The 26,532-nt window shown below is 28.5% G+C and overlaps 2 protein-coding genes across 8 annotated transcripts; one reads left to right on the top strand and one right to left on the bottom strand.

Annotated features, from left to right (window-relative positions):
• Nucleotides 1-19,517, top strand: Eps-15 (Epidermal growth factor receptor pathway substrate clone 15). Of its 7 annotated transcripts, none has more exons than XM_072893919.1 (14): nt 1-205; nt 629-673; nt 760-993; nt 1,070-1,342; nt 1,667-1,891; nt 1,984-2,144; nt 2,229-2,385; nt 8,611-8,856; nt 10,143-10,205; nt 11,261-11,604; nt 11,755-11,944; nt 12,045-12,167; nt 12,278-12,574; nt 17,464-19,517. In XM_072893919.1, the coding sequence occupies exons 1-14, from the start codon at nt 179-181 to the stop codon at nt 18,184-18,186; spliced, it is 3,108 nt and encodes a 1,035-aa protein (XP_072750020.1). In that variant the 5' UTR covers nt 1-178; the 3' UTR covers nt 18,187-19,517. The 7 variants fall into 7 exon arrangements, with proteins under 7 accessions (XP_072750020.1, XP_072750019.1, XP_072750023.1 ...); XM_072893918.1 differs by having other exon boundaries at nt 5-205; nt 12,269-12,574; XM_072893922.1 differs by having other exon boundaries at nt 5-205; nt 12,269-12,574; nt 17,468-17,658.
• LOC140666825 (uncharacterized) lies at nt 2,616-6,438 on the bottom strand. Its single transcript, XM_072894373.1, has 8 exons — nt 6,303-6,438; nt 5,956-6,139; nt 5,705-5,873; nt 5,351-5,633; nt 5,056-5,261; nt 3,462-3,640; nt 3,213-3,368; nt 2,616-2,787 (listed from the first exon to the last, which is right to left on the bottom strand). The coding sequence occupies exons 1-8, from the start codon at nt 6,436-6,438 to the stop codon at nt 2,616-2,618; spliced, it is 1,485 nt and encodes a 494-aa protein (XP_072750474.1).
• Nucleotides 19,518-26,532: the final 7,015 nt, after the last annotated feature.

Below are 26,532 nucleotides of genomic sequence, written 5' to 3'. Positions count from 1 at the left end.
TCTCTTCACATGTCGCATATGATCGTTAGTTAAATCATGATAAAAGTGTGATAATAATAAAATAATTCGAAATACATGATATTAAAATACCGCCGTCATATGACATTAACGAAATAGTTAAAATCGTATATGCTATCGATTGAGAGTCTGATTGGTTAAGTCAGTATTTAATGCAAGCATGGCCGCTTTGCCGTCACCTACGCAGGTACATTGTAATTTTGACGATTTTATGAAGATATAACATTTGATATACGGTTCACACACATCGAAAGAGTTTCTTTTCATAAAATTTTATCATAATCCGCGCCAAAATTATTGCACTAATTAGCGAATTTTTACTTCCTTATCAGTAGTGCCTTGGACAGTCGAATTCGTAGTATCCCGATTCGATGGCGGAGTATTATTTTACATATATATCTTCGATAAATTTTTACTTATCTGAAAGAAATACTTTATTATTTTTCATCATTTATTCATCATATATTCGATAAAAATAAGAATTGAATTTTTTGTCAGTCTTTCACCAATTATTTTCTTACTGAATTATTTGCATATTATTTATGTTTACTATTATTGTTTTATTTTGTAAGCAACAAATTATTAAAGAACATGAATATCGTTTTTATAGGTGGCTGGAAGCCATAGCGCGATCTATGAAGCTTATTACAATCAGGTATATATTATCCGCATAAAAAGAGCAAATATTTTTATAAAGCATATAAACAGTTATATATAAATAAAAAGTACTATTACTCCTAGATTGACCCAAATGGATATGGACAAATTGAAGCGATGGATGCTGCAAGATTTCTTAAAAAATCCCAGCTGAGCGATGTTATTCTAAGTAAAATATGGGATATGGCTGATCCACAATCACGTGGTTTCTTAGATAAGTCTGGTCTCTTTGTCGCTTTGAAACTATGTGCATTAGCTCAAACAGGAAAAGATTTAAATATGTCTAATTTAAGTCTTGAATTGCCACCACCAAAAATGGTAAATATCTATTATCTGTGTTTTCTATGTCTGTTTAACTAGAATAAATACTACATTGCATATCTTATTTTATTAGGGAGATATTCCAGTTATTCCACAGAAGACTATTACTAATGCTCTGCCAGTAATAACATCTATCAACAATGGAGATTGGTCAATTAATCCTACAGAGCGAGCAAAATATGATCAACTTTTTGATAGCTTACAGCCATCGAATGGATATATATCTGGAAATAAAGTAAAAGGTGTTCTCATGGATAGCAAACTTCCTTTAGATACTCTTGGAAAAATTTGGGATTTGGCGGATATGGATAAGGATGGTATGCTGGATAGACATGAATTTGTAGTTGTAAGTATAACACTAATATAAGAATATATAAAATTACAAGTTATAATTATTTTTTTTTTTTTTTTACTATGTACTATATAACTTTTACTGCTGCAGTATTAGTAAATTAATTTTTTTTTTTTTTTTTGTGCATTGAAACATACTTTTTGGTATAGAAATATATTTTGCATTGAGCTGTACTTGATTAGCTGTACTTATTTGAATGATAAATATTGCTGATGTTATACTGCTTTTTCTAAAATTATTTTTTATAAAAATAACATTTGTATATAATTAAATTATATATTCTCTTTTTTTTATACAATTCTGATGGTTATTACACAGGCCATGCATCTTGTATATAAAGCATTAGAAAAATATGCCATTCCAAATGTACTTCCACCAGAATTAATGCCACTTAGTAAAAGAAAAGATATGATTCCTAAGACTAAATCTCCTATACCAATGAGCATAGTAGCTGCAGCATCACCATCATCGCAACCACCACCAATTCCACCTTTACCAAATACAACAGTTGTAAAAGGTTTAACTGCATTGGAGACTGTAAAAGTATGTACTTCCTGGACTGTAATTTAAAATTAATTACATTTTCATAATATTTTCATGTTGTCAAAAGTTGTTTGTGCTTTATATATTTGCAGACAGGCGTACAACAATGGGTCGTTTCGATTGAGGATCAAATAATCGCAGAGAAATTGTTTTTACAAGCTGACATGGATAGGGATGGATATGTCTCTGGGTTAGAAATCAAAGATGTCTTTCTGCAAAGTGGACTTCCGCATCCTGTATTAGCGCATATATGGTGAGAAAAATGTGAACTTAACAACAATTTGTTCAAAATTATTAATTATGATCATGATAAAGGTATATTTAATATGAATTATAGGAGTTTATGTGATACTTGCCAGAATGGTAAACTGAATAAGGAACAATTTGCCTTAGCTATGTGGTTCATTAAGCAAAAACTCAATGGCGTAGATCCTCCAGCAAGTTTAACTTCTGAAATGATACCACCTTCCATGAGGAAAGGAGAAACTATCGTGGTAACTTTTTATTCAAATATTTATTCAATATTCTATTAACGATATGTTGTACGGCGGAATCTCGTAATAGCGCATTTGGTTCGAGGTTCTACTGTATTTATAGTAAATTATTCATTACTTTTTGTGTGTGTATATGTATATGTTATATATATATATGTATATATGCATATTTGATTATATACAGAAAACAATGTTGATATAAGTAGTTTAATTTGTATCATTACAAAATTCTAATGTATTGTGTATCGTGTCCGTCCTTTGAACACTCTCCAGAATATTACTAAAAGTATGCTAATTATGAGGATGGCGCCAAGTGAAATAACATGGTGATTCAGTTTGATTTCTATTTCTCCAATCACGTTCAATTTTATTATTCCAACAATTTCATTACTTTGCCAGCAACTGATAATAAAAAAAAAACTAATAATAAAAATAAATTTTTAAATTAAATGCTATTCAGTTAACAATCTAACTGAATAAATTTCGGATTTAAATGAACTGATACTGATAGGTTCTCTAAAGTAAAATAATTTTAGATTCCTTGGATATAAATAAAGATCAATTGAATAATAATGCATAAGTTCTATAGAGAATTAATTTTTCAAGAAACTAAATAGTCGATTAAAATGATTTCAGAATTGAAGATTTTTATTTTTAATAAACAAAATGTTTAATAAATTGAGATTATTTTAATTATTTGAAATTGCACTAAAAGTCTCTCCCTAGTGCAATTATTTAGTTTCCAGAAAAATTAATTTTCTATAAAATTTACACGTTATTATCTGTAGTTAGATCTTTTTGTTCAGGGGATTTTCAATTTGACTTACCTATATATATTAGAATCCTCAAACTTTAAGGATTTAAATAATATATGAAATTGAGAATTAATGTGAATTCTTCCATTTGATTGAAGTTTGATGTAAGATGGAATTATCATTTTATCACCAATCTGCCAAATAATTGGAATATCTGCATTCAGATTTCTAAAATATTAACAAACATGTAGTGTTTTTTATTTTTAGTTATTTTTGATTATTGAAGAATCTTTGTAGCTAATTTTATGTGTTTTATATTACCCTGGACAGACGAGTTTGATTTTTTTATTATATTTTTCATAAATTACATTATGTATTATTGATGGTAATGGCTGAGGTATTTCTTGAGCCATAGAATAGATACCAGCAGTATTGTTTGCACTTTCAAGAATGTTACCTCTCTCATCACGCACTTCAAATATGTTTGTTTGGCATTTTTTCTGCATAAGAATAATTATCTACTTTTTTTATTTATTAAATTTTTGTTAAAGTTTTTGGTTCCTTATTGCAAACATGTTAAATTTATAACCAAGAAAGCATTTTTCTCTTGTATGTTGTATAATTCTATCTCCCTATATTGAAATATTTTTTATACGTATACAGGATAGGCCATTTTAATTTATGCACTGTAATATCTCAAAATCCATAAGTTTAAGACAAAAATGTTTCAGACAAAAGTTGTATGGTTTCGAGGGGACCATAAAAGGGTACCATTAATTTGACCTTGAATAGTTATTTGAAGGTCACATGAACGTCATGTTTAATTTTAACCTAACCCTATATATTATTGCATATTTTTGTATCTCGAGAGCTTTCCAAAACACTATAATCAAATGTTTTATCGTGAAGTACTTTTCGAGTTATAAGGCTTCAAAGTTCCAATATTTTGACATAAAATGGAAGATATCTCGTAAAATATTCATTTTTCGATTATCTTACCCTAATACTTTTATACAGAATAATGAGACGAATCAATTGGTGTAATTAAAACACATAGTTAGCTTTAAGAAAAAATCTGAATTTGCAACTAGCAGTTACACATTTTTACTTTAACATAATTATGTGTTTTAATTACGCCAATTGATTTGTCTCATTATTCTGTGCATAAAAGTATTAAGGTAAGATAATCGAAAAATGAATAATTTTCCAGATATCTTGTATTTTAAGTCCAAATGCTGCAACTTTGAAGCCTTATAATTCGAAAAGTGTTTAATGAAAGAACATTTGATTATAGTGTTTTGAAAAGCTCTCAAGATAAGCTACAAGAATATGCAATAATATATCGGGTGTCCCATTTAAAAAATTAAACGAAAATTTGACGTTCATGTGACCTTCAAATAACTCTCAAGGTCAAACCAATGGTACCCTCTTATGACCTCGAAACCATACAACTTTTGTGTGAAACATTTTTGTCTTAAGCTTATGGATTTTGAGATATTACAGTGCATAAATTAAAATGGCCTACCCTGTATACATATATACTACTTATTATTATTCATAGAATTTACTAAAATATTCTGAGAATTGAAAATTTTTTCCTTTTTTCAGCTTTTTTATGAATATTAATAAAGTAATTAATAAATAAAGTTATAAATTTTGATCAAAATAAAGTTCATCATATAGATTGTTGTAAATATATAATAGTATATAAAAATAGTATATAAAAAATAGGATATAAAAAAAGGGAATTTTCAACATAATAATCTATATTACTGATACGTGCGAATAGTGTCTAATTTTTTTTTCTTTTTTTACACATACAAAGAAGAAAAATCATACAGCTTTTTTCTGACATTATAATTCAATACAGTTACAGGAAGGGACCAGAAGCCTTAATAAAGTTTAATGTAAATACCTTGCAATATTGTCTCATAATTTTGGTGTTTCTGTTCTTAATAATCGGCATTGATTGTATTTGTTTTGGCACAAGACTCGATTTGCATGGTAATTCATTTTTAAATAACAATAATGCCATTCTTAATTGAACTTTCAGACTTGAATTTGTTATTGTCATTTGTTGAGTTGTATTTTCGTACATTTCATTCCACTCATATGTTTTAGCTTAAAGTAGAATAAGCGAAAAACTCTTTAAAAAACTTAATTTTTTATTTACCTTCGCATTTTGTATTATTTATCGATTATCAATGTACTTTTGCCAATGGAATATCCGTTTACTGATGTTTCTAAAAGAGAAATAGTGCAGTAACCATATCGAAGTTTTATTCCAACTGCATTGCACACAGAGCAGGGACTCCAAATAGTCCAACTAGTGTGAATCTTCAACTTATAATCCAGAATTTCAGTTGATGTTAGTTGTGACACATGAGATGCTATATTTAAATATAGATCTTCCGCCTCACTATCGATATGTAAATAGTGAGTTAGTCCCATGGTATCTCCCATTTCACACCAATACGCTCCCGCTTGTTCGATCTTAAGAAAAAAAGACGTTTTTCACGTATGATCTTTCGTGTTTACATATATATGTAGTTTGAATTTTATACTTTGACGTTATACATGATGATATATTGGTTATCCGGAGAATTAAGAATATGATTAGTATTTTGTACTGTATTTTGAACAGTACCGTTTGTATTGCTGTTATTGAAATACCACTTTATTAAATTGACCATGTGCATTTCCACAGGTGAGGTACAAATTTGACACTTCATACTGTAAATTACATTGTACAAACTTTTTATTTTTATCATAATTACATATTATAAATTCGCGATTATTTTCATTAAGAGCGCACGTTATAGATGTGCCTTCTAATGCTATGAGTGCACTTGGAGAGATGATCTTCTCAGGCCCTACATCTGCATATGTTTCTTTCAAACACTTGTAATAATCTAACCACTGTTGTTTATGTAATTGTCTTAAAGTTTCATTAGTTCTTGGATATTCATATTCATTAACATTTAGAAATATGTTATCATCTAGATTATTATAAGAAACTATTATAGACAATTATATAAATTGATATATACATATATATATATATATAAATTATTTATATGTATATAATTACCTATGTGTCCAAATCATAAACTTAATAATAATAATAATATACAGAAGTCTGTAATTCAAATACACTCTTACCTTGTTTGCTATTAAATGTATGATCAATCTTTTTTCGCAATTCTTTATGCTTACTTAATAAGTTTGGTTGTAGTAAAATTAAAGACACATTATTTAAATAATAGCAAACTAACACAGACAACACATACATCTTCATGATGTCATAATTATTATGACATGACTGTTACATGATTAGATCACACAAAGCTACTGTGAAGTTATTCACTGATGAAATAAAATATCAAGCCTGTCAATTTTTGAAATTATGTAAATTTATTTTTTAATGCTTAAATAATAACGGCAACTTATAAAAGTTTTTAGAGCTTACCTCGAGAGCTTTTCAAAATACTAAAATAAATTAGTCGATAAAAGGGGCTTTAATAGCCGAACGCAAGGTGAGGGGCGTGAATAAAAAAAATTGTTTTGCATAATAAATTCAAAATTTATTCAAACGTTTTGGTCCTTCTTCGGACCATCCTCAGCGATGCAATGTAATATATAAAAACAAAGCAGTCACTTACAGTCGCTTAGTTACAACCTATATACTGAATCACCTACCGGCCTCCCATTACACAGTTCAAATTGTGAAAGTACATACTCCAATACACTCTCAAGTATTACTCCATTAATCTGCATCCCTCATCTGCAATAACCACACTGTTTCTCTATTGTATATTAACTGTTATTACATTATAATAAAATATTTTTTTATTAAGTACCTTTCAAGTTATGAAACTCGACAGTTACAGTATTTTGATATAAAATATCTTATAAAATAGTTTTTGGTAATCTTATATATATATATGTATGTATGTATGTATGTATACATACATACGTATATACATATATATACACGCAGGGTGTCCCATTTTAATTCCTCCAGTGAAATATCTCGAAAAGTAAGCGTTGCCGGAAAAAAAGTTTCAAACAAAAGTTGTAGGGTTTTGAGGGGGCCATAAGATGGTACCATTAGTTTGACTTTGAATTTTCATTTGAAGGTCACGTCGATTTTTTTAAATGGAACACCCTACATATTTTTGCATATTCTTGTAGTTTATCTCGAGAGCTTTCCAAAACACTACAATAAAGTGTTTTTTTATTAAATACTTTCCGAGTTATAAGGCTTCAAAGTTGCAATAATTTGACATAAAATACAAGATATCTCGTAAAATATTCATTTCTTGATTATCTTACCCTTGGTGTAAAGAAAACACAAAGTTATCTTTAAGAAAAAATCTGAATTTGCAACTAGCAGTTACACATTTTTACTTTAATATAATTATGTGTTTTATTTACGCCAATTGATTTGTCTCATTATTCTGTGCATAAAAGTATTAGGGTAAGATAATCGAAAAATGAATATTTTACGAGATATCTTCCATTTTGTCAAAATATTGCAACTTTGAAGCCTTATAACTCGAAAAGTACTTCACGATAAAACATTTGATTATAGTGTTTTGGAAAGCTCTCGAGATAAGCTACAAGAATATGCAATAATATATAGGGTGTCCCATTTAAAAAATTAAACATGACGTTCATGTGACTTTCAAATAACTCTTCAAGATCAGACCAATGGTACCATCTTTTGGCCCCCTCGAAATCAAACAACTTTTGCCTGAAACATTTTTCTCTCCCGGGTTTGATTTTCGAGATATTCAACTGGATCGATTAAAATGGCCTACCCTGTATACACCTACATAAAATTATTATTTTAATTATTAATTATTATTCTTCAAACGGCACTACAGCGAACCTTTGGCCCACACCACTACATTCCTCTCTGTTGCGAGGCGTAGTAATGTTTTCGTGACAAGTTTTTAGTTAGGTTTAGGTAGGTTATCAGCTCTACGCTAATTATGACGACCCTTCTACATATTCTGCAGTGTGCGTTTCCTGCAGCTATATGGGACCTATTTTAACGCCGGTTCTGAACGGCCTAAATTAGAAGGGTTCGTGTGGCAAGATACTGTCGGTGGTTTGCCATTGCCTTCCGAGGGATGGCGATCGAATAGACTCGAATGAAAGTTCGGTGTTTCTTATCGGATTTAAACCCAGGATCTTTGGCATAGAGAGTAGACACGCAACTCACTGTGCCACGATCGCACACTATTAATTATTATAATATACATGAATTATTACAATTAACGAATCATACTTCATATGAAAATCCTAATTTGAATTAAGTTAATCGAAATTTTTGTAATTTGTAATTATCTTTTTATGATACAGATTAATTTTTTAAAATATACTTACACTGAATTGTATAATAAGAGATATTACAACAATAAAAAAGAGATATTAATATTCAGAACATGTTTATATTGTGCAGGAAAACAATAACATATCAGGTTATTCAAATCCAGAGCTAGATATGATAAGTAAAGATATAGCAGAGCTTGTACGTGAAAAACAAAACATGGAACAGGATATAGCGCAAAAGGAAGCAGATATTAAAATAAAAAACGGAGAGATTAAGAGCCTTCAAAGTGAATTGGACACACTTGCGGCAACTTTGAAACAGCTCGGAAATCAAAAGGGTGAGGCGCAGAAGAGATTAAATGATTTAAAAGCACAGGTAAACAATAGTTCTCAGTAAGTTATCGCGACTATGTTGCTTGCTTAGTGAATGTGCGCTGCTTTTTAGACACAACTACTTGCAGTGCACACTTGCAGTTGCTGTTTATACATTGCTTTTTTTAAAATAATTTCGATTTTCATAATAACAATGAATGTAATAAAGTAATAATAAAAAGATAGAAAATTTAGTATTTTAATTTTGCATGTGCCAGAGTATATTTTGATATACAACAACAAAATAATATAGATCACATTATATAGGGTGTCCCCAATTTAAATGGCAAAATTTCGGAAGCGTGTAGGGGACCGAGAAACTAAGATAAAAAATCCTTTAGAGATTTGCTCGTTTTTGCTCCATTTTGGAGAAAATCGCAAAAAAAGGAACAAAATAAGTTTTCGGTTTTTTACTTATTTATTTACATTTTATTTATGTTATCATCTATTTAATACAGATATTGTTCAAAATGCTGCCCTCTTGTAGCAATGCAAGCATTACATCTAGCATTGACTGCATTAATTGCAGCTATACATTGTTCTGGTACAACTGATTAAAGACTGATTAAGGATTCGTAGGAGCAATAATGTAAACAAACAAAAAAACGTAAAGAATATCAAGTGTTTACATATGTAAGGAACCTTGAAGCAAAATGTTTATTCGGTGCCAATCAACTCAAGAGAGCAATTTACAATAAAAGATTGAATTTTTATGATTTTCTCCAAAATGGAGCAAAAACTTTTTGTCTTAGTTTTTCCCTACACGCTCCCGAAGTTTGCCATTTAAATTGGAAACACCCTGTATAAGTATTTAATACTTACAGAAGCTGTTAAAATTGTGATTGTATTTATTTTACAATAATTTTTTATTTTTTACAAACAAGAAACTTAGAAATCTGAGCCACTAATTGTAAGCTAAACGTAGATGATCGTGTGTTGATTTTGCAGTAATTTATTATTATTTTTTGTTCTTTGTTATTATTTTATTTTAGTTTCTGCATATTTATAAATCAAATACTGTTTTACATAAGAGAGATAATTTAATAATCTCTATGCATATTTTACATGTCCTCAATTCTTTTCCCTTGTCAAAGGGTGGTGACCTTTCTACATATATCTGTGTTGTGCGTTTTCTGCAGCTATAGTTTACATAATTATAATTAATTATTAAATTGAGTGATATATTTGAAAAAAGAAAAGAAAAAGAGTAATAGAGAATCAATTATTTATTTATTTTGTCTCGTTTTTCATTTTTTTATGATTTTGTTTTTTTTATGTTTTGATTTGTAGAAGGCTGAAGTAGATAGAGATTTGAGTGAAATCGAAGAGAAGATACAGGAAGAACTGAAAAAGGTACATAAAAGATCACAGTATATCGCGGATTATTATTTTAATATATTTTTAATTTATGTTTAATATGTGATCTTTTCCGACAGGAAAAAAAGTTTTAGGTAAAAATCTTTTTTACTTTTTTTTCTTTTTTTTTTTTTTTTTTTTTTCTTACATAACTTTTATTTTTTCGAGACTTATATTATTTATATGCATCATATCTATATATGTATTTTTAAAAAATATTATCAAAGTAAATAAAACACAATATTATTGTTATTTTTTACTATGTGTATAAAAAAGTATACTGTTATATAAAACATGTTTACTAGATACAGAGTTGGGAACGTTACTTCATAAAAGTATCGCGTTACCATTAAGTACCGTCACTAATTTAAAAAAAATAGCCGTTATTCATTACTAATTTTAAAAAGTAACTCGTTACCGTTACCGTTACTAAGAAACTAGCGATTCGTTACTTTTTGTTATTAAAGATATATTCCAATATTTACTGCTAGTACTGAAAATCTATATGTATATTACATATACACTAATTAATATTTCTAGCCAATCAAGAATACCTAATACCCTATCAGCACGTGACCAGCGCTCGTTCTATTGATGAATAGGGATAACTAAAATAACAATAAAAGTAATGGTTAAATTCGTTACTGTTACTGTAAAAATGTAGCGATGTTACTATTACCGTTACGGATAAGAAAAGTAACGATTGTTATCAAAAATAAGTAACAGTAACAGCGTTAAGTAACGCGTTACTTCCCGACCCTGACTAGATAACGCTATAATGCATTATTAGCGCTTTGCAGGTGAACTGTTGCGTGCGTGCGTGCGTGTTGCATTCTTAGATGTACAAAATAAATAACATAAAATTGAAATGCACATATTTTCATATTTTTACTATTTTTTAATTTTGATTGAATAAATACATATAACACATACAAAGGCATATTAGTTAAAAATAAGTTATTCCTATTTTTAAAATGTCTTACACAATATTATTTAAATTTACACGAAAAAAACGATTCAAACTTTTCATGAATAAATCTTATGTATGTAAGGTTGATAAACTTCGTCAGCAAGCTGAAGAACAGGAGTCAGTTTTAAAAATTCAAGAAGACGAACTAAATCTTAAGAGACAAGAACTCGAGGGACTGCGCCAAGAGGAACAACAATTGGAACAGCAACAGAATAAAAACAGGGACCAATTAAACGAACTCACAAAAAAATTACAAGATACACAATTAGAAATTTGTCAAGCAAAGGCAAAGATCACACACTTGCAAGAGCAGCAACGTCAAATGAGCGATGTCATTGCACTTTACGATTCTGCACTTGCCGCAGGGAATGTTGATCTTGTACCTGATACTAGTTTACGATTTATGCCCGAGATCGAAGATATAGAGTGCGTATTTGCGCGTTTCACTTAAATATTATAATTATATAATTTTTCTTTTCTAAGAAAATTATATAATGACATGTATATATATACATATATATATATATATATATATATATATATATACTATATATTATATATATTATATATAAATAGGTATGAAACAAAAAATGCAGACGAAACAAAGGAAACAAAAGCAGATGAAATTTTTTCTGATGTAACCGGGACTGCTACTTTAGATGGATTTGGAGAACAAGATCTTTTTGCAACGAATAAAGCCAAAGAAGCATTTAGTACACCAGTATCTGATCCATTTGCAAATACATTCTCTGCACAGCCGTCTAATGTAAGTTTTTCATTAATTAACATTTATACATTTATAATATTTATTTTCTCGTTTCGATTTTGATCTTGTAAGCGTGGTCACTAATAAAAAAAATTTTTAGGATAATTTTAGAGCAGATCCTTTCGCCGCGTTTGACAATACTGGTACAACAAAGCAAGATCCGTTCGATCCGTTTAATAACGGAAAACGATCCGAAAACAAAACACCTACAAATGTAACATCGGTATGATTTTTATATTATTTCTATGAATATATTTTATACATATATTTAATATATTTTATAGAGACAACAATTATAAGACGCTAATACAATTTTCTATTAAGAACACAAAGGATCCATTTGGTGATGATCCTTTTGCAAATCTTCACGCTCCACCGCGTCCTGAAAGCCCTAGTCCTGCTCTTCCACCGAAAAAGGCAAAACAACCACCTCCACGACCAGCTCCACCACGACCGAGTCAAGGTCCTACTGGTCCATTAAGAGCCGCACCGGCCCCTCCAACGCCTTCGCCCACACCGGATCCATTTGCGAACGCAAATTCGGATCCATTTAGTGTTCAGCAGACGATCGACAACAATAATAGTTTCACATCTTCTGGATTTGCTGATTTCACCAATTTTGATTCTAAGGTTTGTATCTAGCAATCTTGTTTTTAAACAAGTTTTTTAATTTTTTCTTTTATCATTTTTTTCAAAATAGTATATTGTTTTTTAATAATTATTTCAACACAGTATGTTTTTTTTTTATAAAGTATTTCTATTATACCTGATATATTCCTAAACATACCTGAATTTCATTATTTGTAATATATTGTTTAATATTATATATTTAATAGCTTTTACACTACAAGGTGTCAATTTGTGCTTACTAGATACATAACGAAATTCAATTGAAAAATTAATTGAAAAATTCTGCATTATATCTGCAGTGCAACAAAGAATTATCAAATAAAATTTATTTAATTCAAACAGCGTTGTTTGTTGAACAGACATATGTGAGTTATGAACTGGTGATAATGTATAGATAATTACATCTATATAGTATTTAGCACGGAGTTCACGGACGTATTCCTGTTACATAATGACATTCTGTATGTAAGCGTACGTGCATGCGTGTATAAACGCGCGTATATTTGATTGAGTAAATCTTATTGATAATTATGCATAATAAAGGACGATCTCACAGATTTCAATTATCTTGACATACGCTATCAAGCTTATGACTGAATAATAACATTCAAAAATTTTAGCGTCACTAGTTGTTTATTAACCTTTTCAGTTATATATGTTTCCTTACATTCAAAATTTTTGCAAATTTATTTCTAGGGATTTTTTTTTATCGCTGAATCCGAATTGTGAGATCAAAATTTTCAATTTTAATAAATCCTGGCGGATCCAATATGCTAGACCAAAATACAAAAAAAAATAGTCACATTATATTTGAAACTGATTTATTGAGTTTTCTTTTATAGTTACAATCACATAGTGCTTTGCAATGGGTTTCTTCCTATGCGTTTTTATGTTTCATAACTTTAGTGTTTTGTTTTTATACTTATGATCTCTATGACTATATATGTCCACTATAATTATAAATTTTTTGTCTACTATAAATCTAAGATTCGCATTTAGCGACTCAGAAAACGTTTAAAAGACGAGTTAAAAAAATTAAACTATTTTTGGAAATTCCCATCTGCATATTGGCTCCGCCATCTTGAATTTTGAAAATTATAAATTTTTAACCTCAGATTTGTTATTAGTACCGAGCATGGAGAATAGAACCTAGAAGGATGAACTTCGGTGTTCTTTCCACCATGTGAGCTTAAACCTCGGTTTTAATGGTGTTTTAAAATACATGTCCCGATGGCGCTATGATCGACATACTCTTGTCAGTTGGGAGGGAATGAGTACAACTAAGCGATATCCGATATCTTGTACGTGCGTTTCGTTTTCGTGCAAAAACAGGAAAAATAACTGAAAAACGTAAATAGTCATTGCCATTTTCCTAAATAATGAAAAATTGTATATTGATTTATTTAAGTCCACTAATATACATATATTTCACATTGTCTCTACGTGGGACGGAGTCATAAAACGGAAACGACATCTCGATTAGCATTTTGAATTAGCGTTGTTAATAGTCAATTATTAATTGTACAAAAGTACCATATATAAACAAATAGTCAAAATTAGTATTTTTTCAGAGAGAAATGTATTTTCGGTGGACAAACTGAGCTCTCTTGTATTTTCCACTAATCTCTCTCAGATGGAATTTCCACAAATTACATGTAATTTTTGAACATTATGTATATTTTATAAAATGTATTCTTAATAGATATTATTTATTTATGTGTAATAAATTGAATGCTCGGAGAGGGACGGAACCTTCCGCGCCTGTTTTCAATTTACTATATGTAAATAAATGAACCATACTCGTCGATTTTATCATACGATTCCACATGAGTCTGTCGTGAAAAGAAATTTTAGGTTTTCAACTTTTCACGTGAAGCCAGATTAAAATTATTAACGTATACCAGTATGAGAGTAATACGAGTTGGTTTTTGTTGCATATACAGGGTGGATCATTTTAATCCATCCAGTCGAATATCTCGAAAACCAAGCCCGGGAGAGAAAAATGTTTCAGACAAAAATTGTACGGTTTCGAGGGGGCCATAAGATGGTACCATTGGTTTGACCTTGAAAAGTCATTTGAAGGTCACGTGAAGGTCACTTCAAGTTTTTTAAATGGAACACCTCATATATTTTTACATATTCTTGTAGCTCATCCCGAGAGCTTTCCAAAATACTTATGACAAAGTATTTTTCATTAAGTATTTTTTGAATTATAAGGCTTCAAAGTTGCAGTATTTTGACATAAAATACAAGATATCTCGTAAAATATTCATTTTTTGATTATCTTACTCTAATACTTTTATGCACAGAATAATAAGACAAATCAATTTGGTGTAAAGAAAACACATAATTATGTTAAAGTAAAAATGTGTAACTTAGTTGCAAATTCAGATTTTTACTTTAACATAATTATGTGTTTTCTTTACACCAAATTGATTTGTCTCATTATTCTGTGCGTAAAAGTATTAGAGTAAGATAATCAAAAAATGAATATTTTACGAGATCTTGTATTTTATGTCAAAATACTGCAACTTTGAAGCCTTATAACTCAAAAAATACTTAATGAAAAATACTTTGTCATAAGTGTTTTGGAAAGCTCTCGAGATGAGCTACAAGAATATGTAAAAATATATAGGGTGTTCCATTTAAAAAACTTGAAGTGACCTTCACGTGACGTTCAAATGACTTTTCAAGGTCAAACCAATGGTACCATCTTATGGCCCCCTCGAAACCATACAACTTTTGTTTGAAACATTTTTCTCTCCCGGGCTTGGTTTTCGAGATATTTGACTGGATGGATTAAAATGGTCCACCCTGTATTTTTGTGTATAACACATCATATATTTATTTCTCAAATGCATAAAGTGTCGGAAAATGATCTCATACTTGGAGAAGTTTAGATTATCATATTTAATACATGTTCTTACCCTACACGATTTAAAATTATTTAAATTGTGTCGGAAAATTACATGTAATTTGTGAAAATTCTTTTATTGTTTTAATAAACGAGACGACAGTTAAAAACCTTTGGAAGATTATTCAGGATCATGACCTTGACAACATATATCAAGGTTGTTCAAATGTGAGGTCACTTTTATTATGTATAATTACTATCTCTTTTAATAATTTCTTTTTGTTAAACATTGTCATTGACGTAATATTATTAATAAAGACTAATGGTCTTACGGGATTTAGCGTGACTAAAAAAAATTTCGCTGCTACTGTAAATAAATAAATATCATCCAACTATTGTTTTATTATTATAAATGTTTTGTTAGCAATAATTGCATTGTCAGTTGTGCAACAAAGTTGTGATTTGATACAATAAGATATTTATTTTGTTATTCTTAAGATAACTACATAAAAGATCTCTACATTTTTAATAATAAAACAATAGTTGGCTAAGTTAAAATATTCACATGATTTAAATAACTCGTATAATTTTCTTCAATGCAGTCAATCGGCCGAATTGCAACGAGCAATTACATATTTTTTCTCAAAAATAATAATTTATAAATTCTTAAATAAAACTAATAACATCAAGGAGAAAGGCGATATAAGCTAGCGCAGGGTGTAAGGGCGCAAATAAAAACTCAAGTTTTTTTAATAAAAAAAATGCACTTATTTGAACGTGTTAGTCTCATCTTCGGACCATATTCAACAATAGCTCACGTTACATATATTATAGATTTTCGATAGAGAAATTATAGAGTACTAACAATAAATTTTAGAACACAGCCTGTATATACTGTATCGTTAATTTTTTTAATCAGGGCTCTTCTTTAATTAAATCATTAACTATATAAAAGATATATACAGGAAGAAATGTAATTTGTATTAGATGCAATATTTTTTTTTATAAATATAAATATTTCTAGAAAAATTTATAAATATTTTTTTATAAATATTTATTAATAAATAATTATTAATAATTATAAATAAAATTATAATTATATTTTTTTCATATACATATAAATTTTTTAAGAATTTTACATTGCATAGAAAAGAAGAAGAGAAAGAAGAGAGGGAAGAGGGAGGGAGTGAAAAAGAGGAGGGAAAGAGTTTTTTTCCTTCCTTATGTTACGATTTATATATTTTTTATAAAATAACATTAAAAATAAATGTAATAAAAGAAACAAAAATAGTATTATTTTACAATTAAATAATTATCGAATTGAATGTGTTTTAAATTTAATTTGGATAAAATATGGTCATTATTGTTTTGAATTTCTTATTTTTTAATTATCAGTAAAATCCGGTTTCTTCTCTTAACAGACTCCATAAACGAGCGTCACCTCAACTAAATAAAGAAATACTAGCAATACTATTTGTTCAAATAATTTTTATCACGAATTATATACATATAATTATATTAATATTAAATATCTGAAAAAAACATAATTTTCTAATGTCGCTATTGAGTTTTTTTTTACAATACTTATCAATATACTAATTGGATTTCATTTTGTTTTATATTTAGGTAGAAGCTGCACAATTTTGAGTTTACCTACCATTGAGCTGCCTTCTGAAGCACACACACACACATATGCTGCCTCCAGATTAATTTATTTATTACTTTTTTCTTTCTCTATTTATATATTTATAGCATATTCTAAGTTTATTTATGTCATAAAAAATATAATTTTTATTACTAATCCTAAGTTGTATAGAAGATATTCGAATCACGTAAATGAATAATGATTCTTGCTTTGTCACGATCATCTTCCGATACGCGATTCGAATATCACGTAAAATTACAGCACTGCATCTTTATGATACAAGAATAATCTAATCTAGCTAGCAGCCAAAGGACGGTCGACGGTATCCGCGTTATTTTCTTCTACCTTTTCAGTAAAACAAAACTGACCAGTGACAAAAACCTGCTTCAGCCAGAACCAGCGCCTAATCGGACTGCATCATCGAGACCGACAAATAAAACGCACGTAGTATCGGAGCAATTGAAGCTATCAGATTTTACGGAGGATCCTTTCCGAGACTATCGTTACGAGGACCCCTTCAACATAACGGACCCGTTTGCCGATGAAACAGAAGACTTGAATGCGAATAAGAGCAGCAGGGTGGACAAAATGGATCTTTTCAACTTCGGGACAACATCTGCTTTTTCGGATAAAAATTCAACGGTTAAAGTTTTCGACAACGATTTCATAGCGAGCACTTTTTCGCATGTTAAAACAAAAGTCGAAAAAAGTAACGTGAATAAATTCGATGTCGATTTTGGGAAAGCATTTTCTGCTGATAACAGAAATATTAGAGGCATTGAAACTGATTCATTTACCAAAGTCAAGACGAGAACAATTGATCTCGATGACGCATTTTCAACTAAAAATGCGAAAGCCATTATGAGGCAAGAATCGGACATAGCACAAACTTCGAAGTATAATGTTCATAACGACGAGAAGTTCGCGAATAATTTCGGCAAGATGTGGAACAGTAATAACATAAGTAACTTATCGGAAGAGGAGCAATTAGTTTGGGCGGAGAAACAAAGTATAAGAGCGGAAGAAGAAAGGCTTAGACTTAAAGAAAAGGAAGACGCCGAATTAGCTCTAGCTATCGAACTGAGTCGACAAGGAAAATCAGAAAATGTCTGAAATTTAATCGGTATGCTATTTCTTTGTATTGGTATCGCCGTAAAAACTTGTTAAATTGCATGATAAAATTTTACATCTCATAATAATAGCATTGTTTAAGCTTACACTATCGTGTATTAGCACCACATATAAAAGCGAAATGTAGATGCAAATTATCAGATTGACAATAACGTCGGATACAAACATTTAAAAATATCCAAAAGAAGAGAAGTTATTATGGATGTTATTATAGCGTTTTCTCGATTTTGAAATAATTCATTACAATTTTCTAATATTTTCAAGTGAATACAAAATCGATAGATTTTTCTATTTTTTTTTCGATTTTTATTTTTTATCTTTTTTTTATCGATAATTAACAATAATTTGAGATTTACGTTATGAGCTTTATTTAACGTTTGTTGTGAACACTATTGATTCAAGTGCGCATTATGCGGCTATATATATTAAAGTCACAACTATAGATATATTAACGATAATAGATAAAAATATAATATATAGCGAATTTACGTTGTACAAGTTATTCAATTATAAGAGCAAACGATAATATAATATCATTAAATGCATTATCAATATGTAAACACCTTTTAACAACATATAGTAATTGAAAAATAATATATTATGAGATTTCAAACAATATTCATTGCTGATTGCACAATCATTTGCCATATGAAAGATCACTTTATCAGTTGTAACTTTATGTAAAAAAAAAAAAAAATGAGATGAATAAGTAAATATACATTGTCAATGAATAAAATATGTAATGTCTGCACCAATGCCATCTATTCAACTTTTGATTTGATAGAATATAGGTTCCAAAGAATATAGTGTTCAAAGATGTGTGTTCTGTGCTTGGCGGAAAGAGCTTTATTTGATAAAACTTTAAAACCAAACACGAAAGATCACGTTTACCTTGACTACATTATAGTATCGTATAATTTCGACAACGACGTTATATTTTATGTGTATATATTATCGTTACGATATATTAAATCGCGGTAATTCTTATTATGTAAGTTTCTATTATCTTGTCATAATTGTTTAGTTGTAAGATAGTATACACTGTATGTAAGGATGTATTCTATTATAAGATACCATTAATAACACCGGTGCAAAAAGCAAACTTACGATATAGCAATATTACGTGAGTCTTTATTCAGGTTCCCATATATTTGTTATGTATTTTTATTTTTATTTCATCTTTATAGGTGTTATAACATGTATGTGTGTATATGAGTATGTGTATGTACTATAGACACTCGTTACTTATACTGTAGATATATTATAGGTACGTATTAAGGTTTACCAAAATAAATGTATAATAATTTTAAAAACGTTCCATTTTAGTTTACATACACATATAACTCGTTCGACGTAGGCTAAGCAAGTTCTCAGTTTTCTTTTTAAAAAATTGTTGACCAAACTGGTTATTTTTTAAACGTTTTATTTGGATCTGTTTATCATCCTCGTGATTTACGGCACCAACGTCACTAATAAATATATATATTAATCTAAAAATATATAAATATATAGGGTGTCCCATAATTCGCAAACCACCCGTCAGGTGCAGGTAGAGTAGATTAAACTGAGTAAAAAAATTATGTGCCATTTTGCAATTTTCGCAATAGTTAATGAAATATTAATTATAAGAGATCAGCCAATCAGCGCGCGGCACAAACAAGCCTCCCACTGTTACTTGATACTAAGCGCGCCGACGATGTGTCTATGTGTACGACTCTTCAGGTTGTCAATGCAGAGCGTTTCTCCCACCGTTTCGTTGGCGCGCCTAGTATCAAGTAACAATGGGAGGCTTCTTCGTGCCGCGCGCCGATTGCGGCTGATCTCTTATTAATATCGTATTAACTATTGCGAAAATTGCAAAATGGTAGATAATTTTTTTACTCAATTTAACCTACTCTACCTGCACCTGACGGGTGGTTTACGAGTTATGGGACACTCTGTATATAGTATCATGAAAATACATGTGTGATGTTAAAACAGAATCGCACTTATGGTTTATTTGTTAGATCGCACATAATATACATAAGTACTTGCACATGTATCATATAACATTGTAAGTATACAGATTTCGTAACACAGAAGTGATTCTTTAAAATCGATAACAGGTTTGAACAAGCCCGGTAAAAAATTTCTCATATATAATTATATATAACAATATAAAAGTATATAAAAATATATAAAATTCTGTATAAGTTATGTATAGTTATGTATAGTATGCATAATTTTGTATTGTCGTTGACTGACATCTAGCCAACATTAATATAAAATTATATATAATTATATAATAATAAGTGATATATTATTATATATAATTATACATAACTTATACAAAATTTTATATATTTCTATATGATTTTATATGGTCATATATATCATTATATCATATATGATTATACATAACACATTTTTTACCGGGGACTTGAGACAATGTAATAAAAACCCATTATATTTTATCGAAAATAATTGATTGCAGCAGCAATCACTAATCAAATCATTTTATCGCTAGTATTCTCTGTGGAATATATTTTTAACCGTAATCTAATACTTAAAGATTCTTTTATAATATTTTTATGTTTATTACATTATAAACATGTACACACATAATACATACATTGAAATAAAATATTTATTTTTGTACATTTCAAGAAGCGCGTCTCAAAATAAAGAAAGTAAATTAACAATATTTCCTGAAATTATAATAATTAGTTAAAGTGGTGAAATAAATAAAATCTGAAAATAAAATTTATTTTTATCACTTTGAGACAATTACATAAAAAAATAAACTTTTAATTTTGGCAAGTATTATCTAGTTCTCTCATATAAAAGTAGTAGTGTGCACGTGTAATTTATAGGATTTTAGAACCTTTTGAATCGGAAAACTTCGAGACCATATTTACTGATTCCTCTCTCAATATAATTATTGAAGCTCTCTCTATAATAAGGTCCAACGCATAGAGAAAACAGAAATAAAAACTAATATTAGGAATAGAGAGAAAGAAAGAGCTTATCTCTCTTTTTTTCCTATTCCTAACACCTCTTCTATTATTATGTATATTGAGTCTAATTGTAAGTCTCCCGCACAATCAAAAATAAGAAACAAGGTACAGATATTAGTGATTTAGAAATGAAGAATGAGGAATATAACGCACAAAAATAAAAAAATATAAGTGATAGATTTCATAGCTTCACAAACCGATAGTTTTCGGTTTAATAAATGTCATTGCGCACACATTTTGATATAGCAACAAACATAGTAATCATGTATATGTATAGGATAGCGTCCCTGAAAAATTGACAAGAAAATTACTTTAACAAAAGTCAGTTGAGTGAGTTACTTCCCAAGTAGCACATATTCGTTTCAAAAACGTTTCACAAATGTTTCTGCGAAACGTTTTACAACCGGCTTTTAAAAACGTTTCTGATTGGTTAAAATGTCCACTTAAAAAACGTTAAGGGAAACGTCATTTTCTAACAAAAACAAACGTTTAAGAAACTGTCAAAATACAGTCTTTTTCCTTTATTTGTGAAAAATTTGTTTATTCACAAATTTAATAAAATAATGCATATCTGGATATAATCCATCTATTTTTATCATGTTCTGAATCTCTTGTCGAGATTACATCAAAAGTCAAACTGACAAAAAAGACATAATTTAAATTATACTTTTAGTACCTGTTCTTTTAGGCTATATATACATGTTATGAAAATTTGAATACGAATTATAGTTAAGTCTGAACACGCCACGTAGCGGCAAACAAAGGAACACGTATATTATAAAATAGATCTTTTTTGCCTTGTCGAAAAGATGATCAAAAAGACATCTTTTCGTTGACTAAAATTAATTATGACTTTTAGAAGACTAATATTTTAAAAAATTATTTTTTTTGTAGGTAGAAAAATATTCTTTTAGACATCTTCTAGCTTTGTCAGAAAGATAACTTAAAAAAGACATCTTTTCGTCATCTTTTAATTTTCTGTGCTATCTGGAGATCGTCTTAATAAGTACAGTCTTAATAATGTGTATATATATATATAATTTTGAATGAAAAAATTAATTTTTATTCTATTTATAGAAACGTAAAAAATGCGTTTCTTAAACCATGATTTTAAAAATGTTTCTGTTAAAGCGTTTCTTATTGGTGCTTGACGGTTAAAAAATATTGGATACGTTTAGAAAACGTTTATAAAACGAATATGTGCTACCTGGGTTGGTTCTCAAACTTTGTATGGATAGCGCGAATAAAACTAATTGTAAACGAGTCTGAATCTGCAAATGTTATATCTCATGTTTATTACTAAAGATGAGAAAAAGAAAATAAAAGATAACCCTGATGGAAATATTTTACTGAAAAATATAATGAAATTTTGTTAAAAATTTCTCTCAATTGAAAGAATCCCCGTTTCATTATTATTTCATCAATATTTACTATTTCAGTAATTTTTCATTTAAAAGTAACACAGTTTTCAGTTTAATTCAGTAAAATTCATATATAATGTCTGATATATTTCAAAACTGTTTTATTACTTTCAAAAATATATTTAACTTATTTCTTTATATTTTGCAGTATTGCATTGAATTTTATATGGAAAATTATGATTTATTTTGAAATATTATCTTTAGTATTTTTTCAATAAATATTTTTCCATAATTCTTTCATTTTACTTTTCATTGATTTCATAGTTTTTCAATAAAATTTTTCCATTAGTGGGTGTCACGACATTAATAGGAATTTTTAATTGTTTAGCTATTAAAAAATTAATTGTTAATTTCAATTGTTTAATTTTTTAATAGATTTATAATCTTTGCAATTTCCATCTACGCATTTTTTATTGTTGCATTATTTTTGTTTATCTTTTTTCTTGTGATAATTTTTTATATATGTGGATATGATCGAACTATAATAATGATCGTTATCTTCTTAACATTTTTGTGCACATTGAATAAGATTTTCTTTTCATTATATAGGGTGGACCATTTTAATCCATCCAGTCGAATATCTCGAAAACCAAGCCCGGAAGAGAAAAATGTTTCAGACAAAAGTTGTATGGTTTCGAGGGAGCCATAAGATGGTACCATTGGTTTGACCTTGAAAAGTTATTTGAAGGTCACGTGAAAGTCACTTCAAGTTTTTTAAATGGAACACCCTATATATTTTTACATATTCTTGTAGCTCATTTCGAGAGCTTTCCAAAATACTTATGACAAAGTATTTTTCATTAAGTATTTTTTGAATTATAAGGCTTCAAAGTTGCAGTATTTTGACATAAAATACAAGATATCTCGTAAAATATTCATTTTTTGATTATCTTACTCTAATACTTTTACGCACAGAATAATGAGACAAATCAATTTGGTGTAACTTAGTTGCAAATTCAGATTTTTACTTTAACATAATTATGTGTTTTCTTTACACCAAATTGATTTGTCTCATTATTCTGTGCATAAAAGTATTAGAGTAAGATAATCAAAAAATGAATATTTTATGAGATATCTTGTATTTTATGTCAAAATACTGCAACTTTGAAGCCTTATAATTCAAAAAATACTTAATGAAAAATACTTTGTCATAAGTATTTTGGAAAGCTCTCGGGATGAGCTACAAGAATATGTAAAAATATATAGGGTGTTCCATTTAAAAAACTTGAAGTGACCTTCACGTGACGTTCAAATGACTTTTCAAGGTCAAACCAATGGTACCATCTTATGGCCCCCTCGAAACTTTTGTCTGAAACATTTTTCTCTGCCGGGCTTGGTTTTCGAGATATTCGACTGGATGGATTAAAATGGTCCACCTGTATATATATATATTGTAGTGAAATTAATCAGGTATTAATGAGCGAATGCGCCATGACTGAATCGTGTATAATTTTACTAATTATTTATATTCTAACACATGTTTCTTGGTTTTATTCTTATTCCTTCATTGTTCGTTAAACTTTATATTTTCAAAAATCGAAACGCAACTGTTCTTTTGAATCTTTATCTATAATATCTGTTATTTGTTTCTTATATATTTTTGATTGTGCAGAAAACTTAACTCTATAAAATATATTGTTTTATTACATAATTTTTATGACCGGAATTAATAATCCGTCCTCCTATTTAAGGTCATCTTAAGTAAAGTCTTATTAAGATGCCATTCGGCTATCGGATTGACTGCGAACGAAGTCTATTAAGACGACTTAAACAAACTTAGGATAAACTTAAGTATAAGTACAGATTATGAATATCAGCTTACACCCAGTAAACGCTAGATATTCCTATAAAATATTCCATTATTCGTATTCTAAAAAATCTGTATATCCTGGAATAGTAGAGAAATGTTCATATATAGAACCTTCAAATAATTGTAAAATATTCAGAATATTCTATATGAATATTACCTGTATATTTAATAAGAAACATTCAGTGTAAATTTTGATATGTATGGAACATAAAAAATGAAATAAAAAATAGAATAAAACCCCAGTGAGAAATGACTTATCAAATCGATGTCGATTTGATATCAATTTGATGTAATTTCGATGATTTGACGTCAATTCGATGTCAATTTGATATCGACCCAGTAAAAAATTTGTTATGTATAATCATATATGATATATGACCATATAAAATTATATAAAAATATATAAAATTTTGTATAAGTTATGTATAATTATATATCATAATATATGACTTATTATATAATTATATATAATTTTATATTAATGTTGACTAGATGTCAGTCAACGATAATACAAAATTATGCATACTATACATAACTATACATAACTTATACAGAATTTTATATATTTCTATATATTTTTACATTGTTATATATAATTATATATGAGAAATTTTTTACCGGGGATCGATGGGTCATTTCTCACTGGGACAGTATACAAAATGATAAAAAATCAGTACATTTTGTGCTTATTTGAATATTCTTTGTACATTGTTTAAATATTCCGGAATGTTTTGGCATAATCTTGGGATGTTTATTTTGGATTTTAGGAACATACTATAAATATTTTAGGAATATCTAGCGTTTACTATGGGTATATGAAAAAAGTTTTATATACAATAGTTTTGAATCTGAAAAAAATGTTATGCTTTAACTTTATTTATTAAACGCATAAAAGCTTATCTTAATCTATTCTCAGAAAAAATACACACACACGCATACGCGCGCGTGTGTGTGTGTGTGTGTGCGTGTGTGTGTGCATGCGTGCATATGTGTAATTATAATTAATAATATAATTAATTATATCTAATAATAATTATTATAATAATTATTCTTTTTATTATTATATTTTTCTATATATAGGGACAGAGAGAATAAGCAAATTATTTCTTCAAGATTTTCTCTTATTTACTTATTTTTTTTACTTATACCCTAAGTCCATAATATTATATAATATTTAAGGTATATTCTTAGAATATTATATCTTCTAAAAATATACCTTGAATAGATCTTAAATATTATATGTATAATATTATGCGCTTATATATATAGGGTAACGGGTAGCCATATGTTTTGAATTCTGACCCGGTAAAAAATTTGTTATGTATAATCATATATGCTATATGACCATATAAAATTATATAGAAATATATAAAATTTTGTATACGTTATGTATAATTATATATAATAATATATGACTTATTATATAATTATATATAATTTTATATTAATGTTGGCTAGATGTCAGTCAACGATAATATAAAATTATGCATACTATACATAACTATACATAACTTATGCAGTATTTTATATATTTCTATATACTTTTATATTGTTATATATAATTATATATGAGAAATTTTTTACCGGGGATATCAGACGCGAAAATTAAATTCCACATTTAATTAAATTCTTTTATATATATAAAACATATATACGATATTATACGTATAAGTAAGCAATGAATAAAGTTTTACAACGAGAATTCCACAAATTTGCATTACCTCAGATTAGTGCACAAGATTTAATGTGTAATATGAAAAAGAATAATATTCATATATTATCACAAGTAGTACATATTCGTTTCAAAAACGTTTCACAAATGTTTCTGCGAAACGTTTTAGAACCGGCTTTTGAAAACGTTTCTGATTGGTTAAAATGTCCACTTAAAAAACGTTAAGGAAAACGTCATTTTCTAACAAAAAAAAAAGGTTTAAGAAACTGTCAAAATACGGTTTTCTTCCTTTATTTGTGAAAAATTTGTTTATTCACAGATTCAATAAAATAATGCATATATAGATATAATCCATCTATTTTCATCATGTTTGAAATCTCTTGTTGAGAGTACATCAAAAGTCAAATTGACAAAAAAAACATAATTTAA

Source organism: Anoplolepis gracilipes, chromosome 6 (assembly GCF_047496725.1).
Source record: "Anoplolepis gracilipes chromosome 6, ASM4749672v1, whole genome shotgun sequence".
Taxonomy (NCBI): Eukaryota; Metazoa; Arthropoda; class Insecta; order Hymenoptera; family Formicidae; genus Anoplolepis; species Anoplolepis gracilipes.
This window is presented reverse-complemented; position numbering and strand designations above follow the sequence as displayed.